The 14,727-nt window shown below is 49.4% G+C and overlaps 1 protein-coding gene across 1 annotated transcript; it reads left to right on the top strand.

Moving 5' to 3' along the window:
• The first annotated feature begins 1,862 nt into the window (after positions 1-1,862).
• LOC142719285 (protein FAM110A-like) lies at positions 1,863-5,455 on the top strand. Its single transcript, XM_075848772.1, has one exon. The coding sequence runs from the start codon at positions 2,060-2,062 to the stop codon at positions 3,044-3,046; it is 987 nt and encodes a 328-aa protein (XP_075704887.1). The 5' UTR covers positions 1,863-2,059; the 3' UTR covers positions 3,047-5,455.
• The last annotated feature ends 9,272 nt before the right edge of the window (positions 5,456-14,727 follow it).

Below are 14,727 nucleotides of genomic sequence, written 5' to 3'. Positions count from 1 at the left end.
AGGGGGGACGCCGCTGTGCTGTAGTGAGGGGGGATGCCGCTGTGCTGTAGTGAGGGGGGACGCCGCTGTGCTGTAGTGAGGGGGGACGCCGCTGTGTGGTATGGCTGCAGTGAGGGGGGACGCTGCTTTGTGGTATGGCTGCAGTGAGGGGGAACGCCGCTGCGCGGTACGGCTGCAGTGAGGGGGGTACGGCTGCAGTGAGTGGGGGACGCCGCTGCGCGGTACGGCTGTAGTGAGGGTGGACGCCGCTGTGCTGTAGTGAGGGGGGACGCCACTGTGTGGTATGGCTGTAGTGAGGGGGGACGCCGCTGTGTGGTATGGCTGTAGTGAGGGGGCGCGCCGCTGTGCTGTAGTGAGGGGGCGCGCCGCTGTGCTGTAGTGAGGGGGGACGCCGCTGTGTGGTATGGCTGTAGTGAGGGGGCACGCCGCTGTGCTGTAGTGAGGGGGGATGCCGCTGTGTGGTATGGCTGTAGTGAGGGGGCGCGCCGCTGTGTGGTATGGCTGTAGTGAGGGGGCGCGCCGCTGTGCTGTAGTGAGGGGGCGCGCCGCTGTGCTGTAGTGAGGGGGCGCGCCGCTGTGCTGTAGTGAGGGGGGACGCCGCTGTGTGGTATGGCTGTAGTGAGGGGGCGTTCCGCTCTGCTGTAGTGAGGGGGGACGCCGCTGTGTGGTATGGCTGTAGTGAGGGGGCGCGCCGCTGTGCTGTAGTGAGGGGAGATGCCGCTGTGTGGTATGGCTGTAGTGAGGGGGCGCGCCGCTGTGCTGTAGTGAGGGGGGACGCCGCTGTGTGGTATGGCTGTAGTGAGGGGGCGCGCCGCTGTGCTGTAGTGAGGGGAGATGCCGCTGTGTGGTATGGCTGTAGTGAGGGGGCGCGCCGCTGTGCTGTAGTGAGGGGGCGCGCCGCTGTGCTGTAGTGAGGGGGGACGCCGCTGTGTGGTATGGCTGTAGTGAGGGGGCGCGCCGCTGTGCTGTAGTGCGGGGGGATGCCGCTGTGCTGTATAGTCGGGGGCCCTGTACATGTAGATACACTGGGATCTGGTTCTGGGTCTTCCTCAGTTCACTTTCTTGTTTCGCCGGGGAGGGGATAATCGCTGTTTAAATCTAATTGTCTCCTTTCTCTTTTTGGGATGCTGTCCCTTCCCCCACCCCTCCCTTCTGTGTCAACCTGATGGACAGGTCATTGTGATGGTCCCTGGGTGATTGCGCTGACCCTCCCTCCTGCAGCTCTTATCTCCCCAGAGGAGGTGGCAGAAGCGTCAGTGGCACCTGCCCCCATTGTCAGGTTTGTTTGGTTTTTTTTTTTGTAATGTGGGTCACCGGTTGCCCTGGTGATACTGCCCCCTACTATTAGCAGCACTTTGCCATGTCCTCTGATGTGACAATAGGCTGGGCTACCTACTTTGACAATTATTGCAAGGGGATGGTGAGGTTGCCCTGCTGCTGGGTAGTGCCAGGGGTTGCCTTTAGACTTTGTAAAAGTCATGTAACTGCACAATGGCCCCGCGGTGCCCGCTGCAGGTCCTTTATTCATGTGGCATGATTCATAGATAATTCCTGTCCATAGTGCAACCAAATCAATTGTTTTTCTGTGTTTCCCGGAGTGGAATTTTCCAGCCATTGAGCTGCATCTCGGGGACAGATGTCTACAAGGGGGGCTCTATCGGAGGGAGGTTGGGGGTTGTGGTGGGTAGTTTTCTGCCAGCAACTGCCACACAGGGTGGGTGGGAGGGAGCTGCACAGTTCGAAGAGTTGACCGTGGCAGGGATTGGGCGAGAGGAGAAGGAGAGGTAGGAGGGCTGTACGGTGAATGGAAGGAGCGGCCCGCCCTCCGCTGCAGCCTGTGGCTTTGTGTGTGTTGCTGTCAGACTGGCAAACACTTGTAAACTGCGCTGAAGAAGGATGAGCTGAGTTAATATTGTCTTTCCTACATTGCACTTTTTTTCCAGCAGGAGCGGTTTGTCGAGTCCCCTCCCGGACGCTGCAGCTTGGACTGTGGGATGTAAGGATTTGCCGTCCCCAACAGAAAGGCACCAAAACCGAACACAGCCGAAGAATCGCCACCATGCCCGTGGGTACGTTACAGTCCGCAGGAATGGGCGCCCCTCTCACTTCCGTAATGCCCTTTCGCATTCTCAACAAAGGTCCTGAATACTTTCGACGGCAGATGGAGAAAGGAGCTCGGAAACCCAGCGCGGTGGAGAGATTGGAGGCCGATAAAGCCAAGTACGTCAAAAGCAAACAGGTGGTGAGCACCAAGCAAGAGCCGGTCAGGCCGACGTTGTCCCGGCAGCCGCTCTTCTCCCCGGGTGTTCGGAGAGTGCTGGTGACCCCCAACCGCAGGGGCTCCCCGACTGCAACAAGGGGAGAAAACCGAGGTGCCAAGAGCTCTTTAAATCTGGAGATTCTTAATAACTTGATAAACATTTGTGACAGTCCTCTGACCTCCCCACGGGCAGACATTGTGCCGTGGCAAGAAGCGGAGAAGCCACAGAATTCATCCACCCCAAGCACGCCCGCCAGCCTTCGGACGCCCAGCACAACGGCTGTACGTAGAGTGGACGTTCGTCCCGGCGACGCACCACGTCCTTCCCCTTTTCCGGAAATCCTCATCACCCGAGTGATCGAAACTCCTGCCAAATTGTGCCTCCCCACAGACAGCCCCCTCTGCTCGCCCACCGGTACCCCGAGCGAAAAAGGTAAAAAGCAAACCATCCTACATCGTTCCAAATCTGACCTGAGCGACCGCTATTCCCGAGCCAGTGCCGACCTCGAACGTTTCTTCAATTACTGCGGCCTGGACCCCGGGGAAGTTTCCAACATCGGAGCGGAGCATTTCGTCCGGGCGAGTTCGGATATCGTGTCCGTCAAGTTTCACAGCGTCAGTGCAGAAAGCTCCGAGTATGCCCAATCCCAGGTCAGCGCAGCCGCCCCCCAAGAGACGACGACGCGTATTCCTTATGGGATTTCGATCATTGAACGGAACGCCAGGGTTATAAAATGGCTTTATGGATTACGGCAATCCAGAGAGGTCCAAAAAATGTCTGCGTAGCCGGATTAGGCGTCAGACCGGACAGTACGGGGTCTATGTTACACTACTTGGTGCGACCCCTCTATCCCGGAATATTGAAGACTTTTTGTTTTATAGTGTTAGATATAAGCCAGCGGTTTCCCACCTGTCCGGCTGTTGCAAAACTACAACTCCCAGCATGCTAGAGGCTCTCCGAGCACGCTGGGAGTTCTAGTTTCATTACAAATGGGAGAACCCTGATATAAACATTCACTTCTATTGGTAAATTGAGACCAAGTCTAGTGCACAACCTGTGGCTATGCAGCTGCTGCTGGCCTGCATGCTGGGACTTGTAGTTCCCCAGCTTGCCATTATACTGTAAAGCAGCACGACGCACAGTTCTCATTAATGTTTGATATATGGAGCTGGACCAGCCTTACCGCCATCGCCCCCTGCCCTGCTGATTTACTTGAATTCGCTCTTGTCAGCTCCGAGCAGGGGGTTGTTTTCATCTGCAGTGCCCCCCGAAAAGCACAATAAACCCTCTGCTGCCTGGAATATAGCGCCGTCCTATACAGGGGCTTATTACATTGCATAGTGATTTGTAATAGATTCTGATAATGTACACCATTTGTTTTGGTCTTTGGTATTGATTGATTGGAACCCTGATTGTACCAGATACAACAGATGTAGCAGAGCTGAATTTGTCATTGTACGCATGATGGTGGACATATGATGCTGTAGATTTACTTTTATTCCTAAGAAAGATTTACATTGTAAAATCAGCATGATTTGTGCCAGATGACCAACTCTGCTCTACTACATCTGACTAAGTTAGCTCTGCTACATGTACGGTATACACTGTTCAATTTTAGTCTGTCTTCATCAGTTCTGCCATGACCAGTTTTTTTTTTTCTTATTACCATTGCAAATGTACAGACGCTGATCTCGTCCACTGTTTTTACACATAATTTGCATATCGCTGAGCGGCCGTTGCTTTTATGCAAATAACTTTCCCGATTTTTAAAGATGTTTTCATGTAAACCAAGCTTAATCAATGTATAATAAAGTGCTGCAACTTTCTTTCATACTTTCTCAGTTCTTCATAATTTTTCAAGATCTCTGCTTGCAAATGGATACCTTCCAGAGACTGATCATGTCCAGCTGATACTGCAGGGCTCGTTGCGATGTATCATCTGTCTTGTCACAAAATCTCAACTAGACATAGGAAGGGTTTTCAGACCCTGGAATGTTTCCATACACTTAGAGCAAGCAGAGATCTTTAGATTAAAAACAAAAATATATTTAAAAGTTGCAGAACTTTTTTTTTTACTATACAATGAATAAATATTTTTACATAAAACTGGAAAACCCCTTTAAATTACAAACCTTTGGTCAGCGGCGGTGCTCTGTCCTAAACGCCAGTGAGATATTGTAACTTCCATAGAATTACATGCCTAAAAATCCCCATGTAGCTTGCGGCTTTGCATAGGGATTCCATCAGGCGGTTAACATAAGACTGGATTCACCATTTCTGCACTTTTTTATATAGAGGTGAAATCCATGATAATCTGACACAAAGCTCCAAATCCCCTGCATAGAGAGAAGTTTAACATTTAAATCTATCTCCCTGCAACTGCCACTAGGGGGAGCTCATTGCACATGGTTTATACATTGAAGTCCATAATACGTGCAGTCAGCTTCCCCTAGTGGTGGCTGCAGGCAGACAAAATGTTATCATTTAACTCTGTCTGTCAGAGGTTTTGGAGCTCTGTATCAGGAAAACAGTGCAGTGAATTTTCTGTAGGTACCACTTTCCCGATGAGGGTTCAGATTGCAAAAAATATAGGAAGACTTGTCGTTTCTGGGGGCCTCTGTCCGTCTCTGGCTGGTTTATTTTCACACTTGCGGCTTTGACAGATTCTACTCGTTTCTCTGTAAAATGAGGATAAAATGACTTGATGTCCGTGCGAGTCCCATAGAAATAAATGACATCTGTTAAAACGTATCTTAATAAACGGATGCAAAAACCGCCAGTGTGGACTGATACAAAGTAACCAATAGAAGTGAATGGGATCCGTCCCTTTATTTTTGACTTGCGCAGAAATGTGGACCCGACCGAATGTTGCAGTGGACGCGCGCTGACCCCCTTTTGTCTCTGCGTTATGGAGCGGCTATGGGTTCAGAAGTGGGAATTTACACGTCTCCGGTCACTACTACACTCATCGTTTTTCCAGACCCCATAGGACGATTGTTGGATGTTATTGGGACGTATCACAGCTCAGTGGTCTCCGGTGCTGCTGATGATGTGGACACTGAGCCCCCTGTGACCGCGGGGTTAATATGGGCCGCACTGAGGACAATGTCGCTCTCATTCGCCGGGTGTGTGGGCTGCGCCGCTCCCAATGAGCCTTTTGTCTTTATTTGCTGCTTCCAAACAATTTAGGGCTTGTAAAGGGTTTTTTATCTTGTTAGTAAAAAAAAAAAAAAAAAAAAAAAAAGGAATGGAACCGGCTGGTGTCTGATTTCACCCTCTCCTCTTTATTTGGGGGGGTGGAGGGGTTTTTGTTTGCAGCATGTTCTCTATACACATATTAAGTAGCCTCTTAAAGGGACACTAACCCTGCAGTTTATCTTCTCTCTATTAGGCCTAATTCACACAAGCGTGTCTGTTTTGCGTGTGTAAAAAAACGCAGCGTTTTTCCTGCATTGCAGTTCCGCGGGGCATCAGTGTAAGGTGCGCGGCTGCGTTTTTTACGTGCGTATGTTATCCGTAGCTCACTGCAGGCGTTTTATTTTGTCCTCATTTCTTTAGCAACTGGTGCGTGAAAAATACGAACAGCATGCAGATGACGTCCGTGCGCTGTCCGTTTTTTCTTTTTTTCACACGTCCGTTGACTTCAGTGGGTGCGTGATGCGTAAAAAACGCACGAGAATAGGACATGCTGTTACTCGGGATAATTGATAGCGTAGAAACGTCTCCGCCGCCATGATCGCTACTTTTACGCCACATCTCCAGGGCCGAGAACCTCCAGAGGCGTTTATGTTAATAGTTGTGACGGATGTCACCGCTCTTCTTATAATAGTGATGGAGCGTTATAAGTTGCTGGTTAGTGGCCCTTTAAGGTTCTCATAGACCTAAGATATCAGGTCACCAACCAGTCTCGTCCTTTAATATAAATGTTCCCGTGTGATGAGTGGCAGGGAATTTCCTGTCATTGTGGGAAATATTCTTTACATCATAGCAAAAAAAAAAAAAGGGATATTCCAGGATTAGAAAAACATGGCGGCTCCCTCCTAAAAACCGCATCACCTCTATGGGTTGTTTCTGGTATTGCGGCCCAGCTCCATTGAAGTGAATTGGGGTGAGCTGCAATACCACACACAACCTGTGGTTAGGTGTGGCACTGTTTGTAGCAGAAAGCAGTCATGTTTTTCTAATTCTGTACAATCCCTTTATTTACTGGAGTTGTGAATGTACATTGTAGAGGCCTGACCTGCCATGACTACACGTAACTATAAAGCCAGGTAGACACTGATATAGATGGTGAATTGGATCCATACAGAAATCCGAAGAGGACATGATGTCATCAGACTCAGTAGTGCAGCCTCTGGCTTTGGGCCTGTAAGTTCAAGCACTCATATCTCAGCCTAGAAGTGAGATACTAAAATACAGTTTTTCACATTTTATTATACATAGAAGGGATTATTTTTTTAAAATATTCTTCTAATAGGTCGTTAATGTCATCACTTTTGGTGTTGTGGAGTCAATTGTCCCAGGACTGGTTTCATCCGCCAGGTTGGATTGTCCTACTAGATGGTCCTTTGGTGGCCACAACAAAGCCCATGAGGTCCAGCAGAGGACAACCCTACCCGGAGCTACAAATGTCGCAATAACTTCTTGGGGTTCTTGTATCACTTCTGGAGTCTATTGATGATGACCTGCAGGTGGATTATAAGGGCCCTCGTACCGTTTCCTCTGCTGTGCCGTACGTCTGATCCTGGGTGACACCATCTTCGTCCTACCACAAGTTCCTCCTCCTTCATCTCTGTCTCCAGAACAATAACATCGCCCAGACAATGGTGGTATTGTGACCCTGCGGCTGAATCAGCGGAGATTTGGTGACGTTCTGGTTTTGTGGGTGACAGAAGTCGCCGTCCTGCTGATCCCTCGCTCCTCTCGTTACTCATCCATCTTGTGGTTTCAGTTTCAGCTATTTAATCTGAAGACTTTACCCCTGGGAAAAATACCTTCGTTCCCACGTCGAATTCTCCGCAGGTCATAGAGGCCTCACCTGGCACCTCCTCATAGGGATGTCTTCCAGAACGGTACAATTAAAGGGGTCCTACGCATTAAAGTGGTGCCTCACCGGCAGCAATTCAGGGGGACAAGATTCTAATATACACCCCTGTCTCCCCGCACTGATCGTGAGCTCAGGTGATCGCTGTGCCGCTTCGTTTCTGATCGGCTTTCCTCTGTACGGCTCAATCGAAAGACCATATACCGCTCGCTCTGCTTTCCGAGGAAAACCCATCCGAAACGAAGCGGCACAGCGCTCCCCCGAACCCTTTGCAGTTTCGTTTTTGCGATCGGTGGCGGTCCCATTGCTCAGGCCCCCACCAATGTAAATCTTCTCACATGTTGGGCTTCGTTCACATCTGCGTTGGGGTCCCGTTCTGACGTTCCGTCGGATCTTTCTGTCAGAACGGGACCCTGACCAGACACGAACCAGAGGTTTCCGTTTCCATCACCATTGATTTCAATGGTAACGGCTCCGGTGCCCATGGTTTCCGTTTGTCCCTGTTGTGCACCGGACCCGTTGTTTTGCCGGAAGCAATAGCGTAGTCGCCTACGAGACAAACGGAAACCATGGGCACCGGATCCGTCACCACCTAAATCAATGGAGATGGAAACGGAAATCTCTGCTTTCCGTTTGTGTCTGGTCAGTGTCCCGTTCTGACGAAGCTCCGACGGAACATCAGAACGGGACCCCAACGCAGGTGTGAACAGAGCCTTAGGCTTCTTTCCCGCTATAGTCGGCATACGTTTACCTCTCTTCCGTCAGAGGATCGGAGGATTAAACGGAAAGCAACGGTTCCTTTAGAATTACCATTGATTTCAATGGTAATGATTTTGTTTTCCAATTGCTTTCCGTTTGTCTCCGTTCGCTAGGTTTCCGTTTTTTTTAACGCAAACATAAGTCCTGCAGACTGCACTTTTGCTTCCGTAAAAAAAAAAAAAATCCGGAAACCTAGCGAACGGAGACAAACGGAAAGGAACCGTTGCTTTCCGTATAATCTTCTGATCCTCTCTTCCTCTGACGGAAGACAGGTAAACGTATACTATACTAACGCTAGTGTGAACATTGCCTTACTATGACATGTCAAAAGTTTTATTTTTTTTTACGTTTAATTCCCCGTTAATATGTCTCCAACATCAACGCATAAAATAGCGCAGGTTTTTTCATCTTCCCATTGGTTTCAATACAAAGTTTCTACGATGACCTGAGTTTACGTTCAGCGATCTTACTGGCCTATTTCAAAGGGGTTATACAGGACTAGACAAACATGTCTGCTTTCTTCCAGGAACAGCGCCACACTTCTATCCAGGTTGTGTGTGGTATTGCAGCCCAGCTCCCTCAAATAAAGAAGCCATGTTTTTCCAATCCAGCACAACCCCTCTAAGGAACAGGGACACTTGAGAGCTTATCATGATGTAGAAGTTTTTCTATGGATATGTTCTGTACCTGTTGATGGCGTTTACAAAGTGCCTCCATTAATCCCACCATTTGAGTGCCCCCCCCACTACCAGCAGAGTGCCTACTCACAAACGGTGCCAATCCAGAGCTTCCCTTCACACAGCCATAGTGTTAAACGATAAAATTCTGTCTGCCTGCAGCTGCCACAAGGGGGAGCTCACTGCATACAGAGTTATATAACTTCTGGTGAACTCAATGGGGGCAATATATATACAAATATGCAGCAAGCTCCCCCTAGTGGTGACTCCGAGCAGCCTGTGTGGGATATTTCTGCTATTTTATAAGACTCTTGGACAATCCGGAAGAATAGGCAGGTTTGTATATACATTTAGTCCTCCAGTATGAGAGCGGTTTATCACTGCAGCTTTTCGGGATAATAGATGGGGTACTGAGTAGGGGAACCCCTCTATGACGCTCACATGGCTTAATAGATCATATAGATAGGGGGTGTCCTTTGTGGGAGCCGGGATCATGCTCCACTTCACTTTCTGTGACGCAGGTCCCATAGACTGTGCCTAAATTCCTGAAGTAGGTGCTGGAGCGTGGGTGATGTGGGCAGCGTGACGGTACTTGCTCGTCTCCGTCTTTCCTCTCGCTGCTTGTACTCTCCCCCCGGAGTCGCATAACTAGCAGGATTTCATAACCGTCCCTATGTACACTGCGCTGTTTGTTTACCCAGCGCTCCCACTGTCTGGCATACAGAACTGGTTTTCTCACCCGATCAGTCTGTCTGCCCTTCAGAGTGCGATGCCAGTCCCGTATATAACCAGAGACACTGACCTGGGCCAATCCTAGAAGCTGGATGTTGGGGGTTATGAAAGTCTGTGTGGAGAAATGTGGGATCCCAGAGGTGACTGTAGGACTGGTGAATACAATCTATTGTTCTCTGTTATCAGTTCTTCAGTGCGGAAACTTCCCTGCCCCCCATGATTACTACTTTATATCACATATCTACAATTTTGAGAAGTGGCACCCCCTGCTGGTTCAAGCTCTGCTATAACAGGACAGCCTGCTCCTTGTTGCCCCGCTCTTCCCATTTTTATAGGAGAGAACGGCAGCGAATGACCCACTGTCCGTTTCTCCTACATCCCATAGGAATTGGGGGCAGCGCTAAACTGTACTGCTCTCCCCCCAAGAAGCCCCATAGCAGCTGCTTCTATAGTGGTGGTCTCCAGCTCGTGGGTCCCCAGCTGTTGTGAAACGACTAATTCGCAGGCTGTCCGGGCATGCTGAGAGTTGTAGTTCAACAACAGGTCGGAGACCACTGCTCTATGGTATAATGACCTCGCTTACAGCTACTCCTCTAACAATGCACACTAGAGGTGTACTGGCCCTTTAAAGGGTACTGTAGGGTAATACACTCCAATTTGCCCCCTCCTCCCCCGTCTCCTATGGACTCAGATACGATTTGCTTTCCTGCTCTTCTCACGTGCTGCATTTTTTGAATTGTGCTGCGCTGCACACGTCCACACCGTGCAATCTGGAAATACTTAATCCCGGCTCAAATAGCCGACCGTTCACACAGCGAGAGCGCGGCCGACGCACGGATCAGGTTGCATTACATGGGTGTGTTGTGGAAGAATAGTGATTATTATATGAAGGAAGCGGGAATGACAGGGTTAATGTAACCTGAGAGAAGAGCCCAGGCGGACAGGCCCGGTATCCGGTGACCACAGGGCGCCATTATTTATTTATTGTCCTTTATTTAAAGAGCCCCCCACCCCAAAAAAAAAAAAAAAGTTTTTTTCTTCAAGTTGCGAATTTGATCTTTTCCTAGGAGAGCTGAGTGACAGCCAACATGGCCGCCATGACCGCTCCCACAGGGGTCTTAGTACAACTTTCCTTTGTCCTGAATGGTAGCAACAGGGGGGGCTGGGGGTGTATCACTGTATAACTCCTAGGCTGGTTTCACGTGGTTCAGAGGCGTCGCTAGAAGTTCAGCATGTGGGGGGGGGGGGAAGACACATCCGGAGACCTCCTCCCCTATAATCACATCCAGTGGTTTCCCAATCCCCCCCCCCCCCACCGGTATAATTAGATCCAGAATTCCCGCCCCCCTTCGGTATAATCACATCCAGCGTTTTTCCAACCCCCCCCCCCATAACAGAAGATGACTTACGGGGGAGGGGGTGTAATTGAATCTCCACTGATCTTATCCGTCGCCCCCACATTGAATATCTGGTCCTCCATCCTGATTGCCGGAGCACCCTGGTAGCTGAGTCCGCGGGACTGCGATCAGGAACCGGTACGTGGCAGCAGCCTGAGCTCCGCATATAGCACCGGTACTGGCGAGGGCATCCAGGTTTACATGGCGATGGCGCTTGTTGAGGGCCATGCGTGACGAAGCCAACGCTCAGCAGCGGATGGAGATATGTTCTCTCCTCCCGACGTTAGGTGGCGCTGTGACGTGGAGAGGTGGAGCTTCCGGGATAAGGGGCAGGGGGGTTAGGAGGGGGTGCCACGGCTCCGCTCTTCCTCTTCAGCTCAGCATTCGGTCTCATGCGTAGAAATACATGAAGTATGAACATTTCTTTACGGGCCTCACTGACACCTGTAGAGGCGTTATTAAGACCGATGTTTGTAGCCATTTTGGTCACCATCGAGAAGCCCTGGCGATCCCGGCCGTGTAAGTGGGCCCAGGGCCGCCGCCCCAACCCTGCTAGCTACGCCTCTGACACTGTGTAATATGGCCGCATGTTAGGATCTATTCACACGTTGCATTTTTTGCCACCTTTTAAAAAAATCGCAGCAGCAAAAACCGTGATACGACCGCAACGTGTAAATAGTCCCCTAGGGGCCATATTAAAGCGGCAACACCTGGACCCCGGCTCTACTGACCTGAACTTAGATCGCCATTAGGTCCTATGGTAATGTAAGATCTGTTCAGCACAACCGCCGGGGGTCCAGGTATTGCAGCCGTAATATGAACGCTAAAGTTCGGCCATATTACAGTCACGTGAAATGTATAAATGCAGATGAAACCCCTAATTGAAATAGTCACCAGGACAGGGCCCATTTAACGAGGGCGTCCTGCACTGGCTAGAGTCAATCCGGGGGCTGTAAAATAGGCCGTCTCTCATGCCCCTCCCCTCTTCGAGTTCTCACAGCCATTCAGCAGAGCCGAGAGGTGTCACATGATGCACTGCCCTACAGCCCTGACTACTAAGACTTAAAGGGGCAGGACTCGCTTTTTCTGGCCCCTTTATTGACACTTTTGGGTGCCATTTAGTGGGTGAAATTATCCTATTAGTTAAGATTTGATTGGGCAATGTACAGATACCCTAATTTAAAGAGATCCTGTCCTGTGAGACGTCCCCTTTAAGATGAATTTTACAGCAATTTCTATGTGTGTTGGCGCTTTACGGCAGTACCCGAGATCTTTATTAGGAAATCTGAACGTGAGGATTGGACAATATTGGAGAACACGCGTAATTTACTAATGGAAGCAGCCGTGATGGGGCCACGATACAGAGGGGGTCTCCAATATTACTTCTCTTGCAGGACTACACGTCCCAGTATGTCCAAGCAGCCAGAGGCATGCTGGGAGCTGCAGGATCTCCACAGGGTATTGTTGAATGAACTGATAGGAGGACAGAAAAGGATTAAATATAGAATTATAATCAAAGGAAATCGCTGTCAGGAGTCATGTGACCTGGAGGGGACATTGCATGTGGGGGAGGAAGGAAATGTTGTGATTAATTGAGGAAACGGAGCAGCAGATAACGGGGTCATCGCTATAAAATTAGGAACCACGACCGGGGAGCAGAAAGAGGACGCGCCATCCTGGGCACCGGCTCATCTGACCTGCCGCACCTACTGATAAATACATCCGCTCGGGTTGCTACAATGTATCCAACTTTACAAACTTTGTGATACATTTTGGATTTAACAAACAATAAAGTTGGAGACTTCAAATGGGTTTCACTTTGTGGCAGGTTTGTCCATTGAGTGGAGCATGTGTGTGGATTCATAAACACTTGTAACTCCGCCCCCTACTGACATATTTAAAGGGCACCTGTTACCCAATCTATGCTTTATTCTATATTGTGAAGTCTTCTAAATGCTTGGTTAGGGGCTACATTCTGGTGCGCTGCATGTTAATGGCTGTCCCTGAGCCCTCTCGTCCAATCAGAGCCCCAGACAGGACTCCTATCTCAGCTCCGCACGGCTGAGCAGACTTGGTGATGCTGCAGCTGGAAACGTGACCAGAGTTGCCAGGTCTAAATTTCGAAAACCAGCCAAAGGCGATCTGAAAAATTCACAAAATTCATAAATTATAGTAAAAAAAATGGTTTTATTACATAATGCGCGATGGACAGGACGGGTTTCTAGTATATAAAGTAGTGACATCAAGACATTGATAGTTACCGTGCCCCCCCATATATAGTGTTAGCCCCCAGCATGCACCTCCTTGTCCTGCGGTGAAGCCTGTCCCAGCAGGAGGAAGCAGCACTAGCTGGTGATGCTGCCCCCTGCTGGCTGTACTTGCAATATAGAAGACATATAACAGCACTATCACCCCACCCAAAAATGTTGATTACATAAAATCAATGCAGCAATACCTGTTGTGAAATCGACATTTAACACCCCCGGAGCCTCGAGCGTACGTGCCATGGGGGCGGCCCCTTCAATGCTGCGGGCTCTCCTAACTAAATGCTGCCAGCCCCTCCCCTCTGCTCTGAGTGACGGCTCTAGGGGTCTCCTGATTGGATACTATAACCGTCACTCAGAGGCAGAGAGTGGCACTTGCAACTATGGCACCGGGGGCATTTAAACGTCGATTTTTCTCTGAGGGTTCAAAGCTGTTGACAGATTCCCTAGGGGCTCATTCAGACGAGCGTGATACTCGTCCGTGTGCCGTGCGCTGAAACAACGCACGGACCCATTGATTTCAATGGGGCCGTTCACACATGCGGGAGTTTTTACGCAGCAAGCGACCATTGTGTGAAACTCACTGCATGTCCTATATTGGTGCGTGAAAACCATGGCCAGCACACGGACGCACATTTGTGCGCTGTCCGTGTTTCACGCATCATTGAAAAAAAAAGAGCTTGCAGGTGCGTGAAAAACACGTCACACGCAAAGCACACTGATGCGTAACGCAACGCACGCGGACAGATTTAGGCGCGTTGTGAAAGTAATGGTGGCCACATGACCCCAGCCTCTTACGACTGTCTCCCAGGTTCTTGTATTCAGTACCAGCGCCCTGTGAAGCGTGAAGGAAGAATCCCGGGAGGACGACCGCCTGCGATACCTAAACAAAGAAGAAGATTCCAGTACTCAAATATAGTGCAGAATTAAAGGGCATGTCCAGATTTATGCAAAAACAAAAGTCCGTGTTTTATCACCATGTCATTTTTTAGGTCCAACATTCTGCTCAGATTTATTTCCTAATACATCTTTGGAGCTCCATTTTTCTGATACAGAGCTCCAAGTCCCCCGTATAGACTATAGCCACCACTAGGGGGAGCTCGCTGCATGCTATGCTATTATTGAGTTCAATGTATAATAGTATGCAGTGAGCTACTCAGCTCCCTCTAGTGGTGGCTGCAGGAAGCTATAATTTTGTTCTGTAACTATGTCTAGGGGCAGAACAAATGTAGTTTGATTTGTAATTTGCTTCTTGTGCTGAGTGCAGATACCTAGTGGGCTGTAGTCCTATGTAAACACATCAAGCTCTGCTATGCCTCATAATTACATTCTTATTTTGTATGTAAATGTTTAGTAGTTATCTTGTATACAATATTTTACGTCTGCAGTGCCAGTGTTTTAGTGGATTGTATCTAATAAAACGTGCAACTAATAGCCTAAGACCACTATAAATATCCCCTATTCCCCGCCCCCACCTCTGGTATCGGCCATTGATCCACAACACTGCATTGTGCTGTACGCAGTATTGCTCGGCTCTATAGCGGCATCTAGTGGCGGCTTGTACACAGAACAGCAGCGCCGTGCTCCAGGATG

Source organism: Rhinoderma darwinii, unplaced genomic scaffold, assembly GCF_050947455.1.
Source record: "Rhinoderma darwinii isolate aRhiDar2 unplaced genomic scaffold, aRhiDar2.hap1 Scaffold_478, whole genome shotgun sequence".
NCBI lineage: Eukaryota > Metazoa > Chordata > Amphibia > Anura > Rhinodermatidae > Rhinoderma > Rhinoderma darwinii.
Note: the sequence above shows the minus strand (reverse complement) of the source record. Positions and strands in the feature narration are given on the sequence as shown.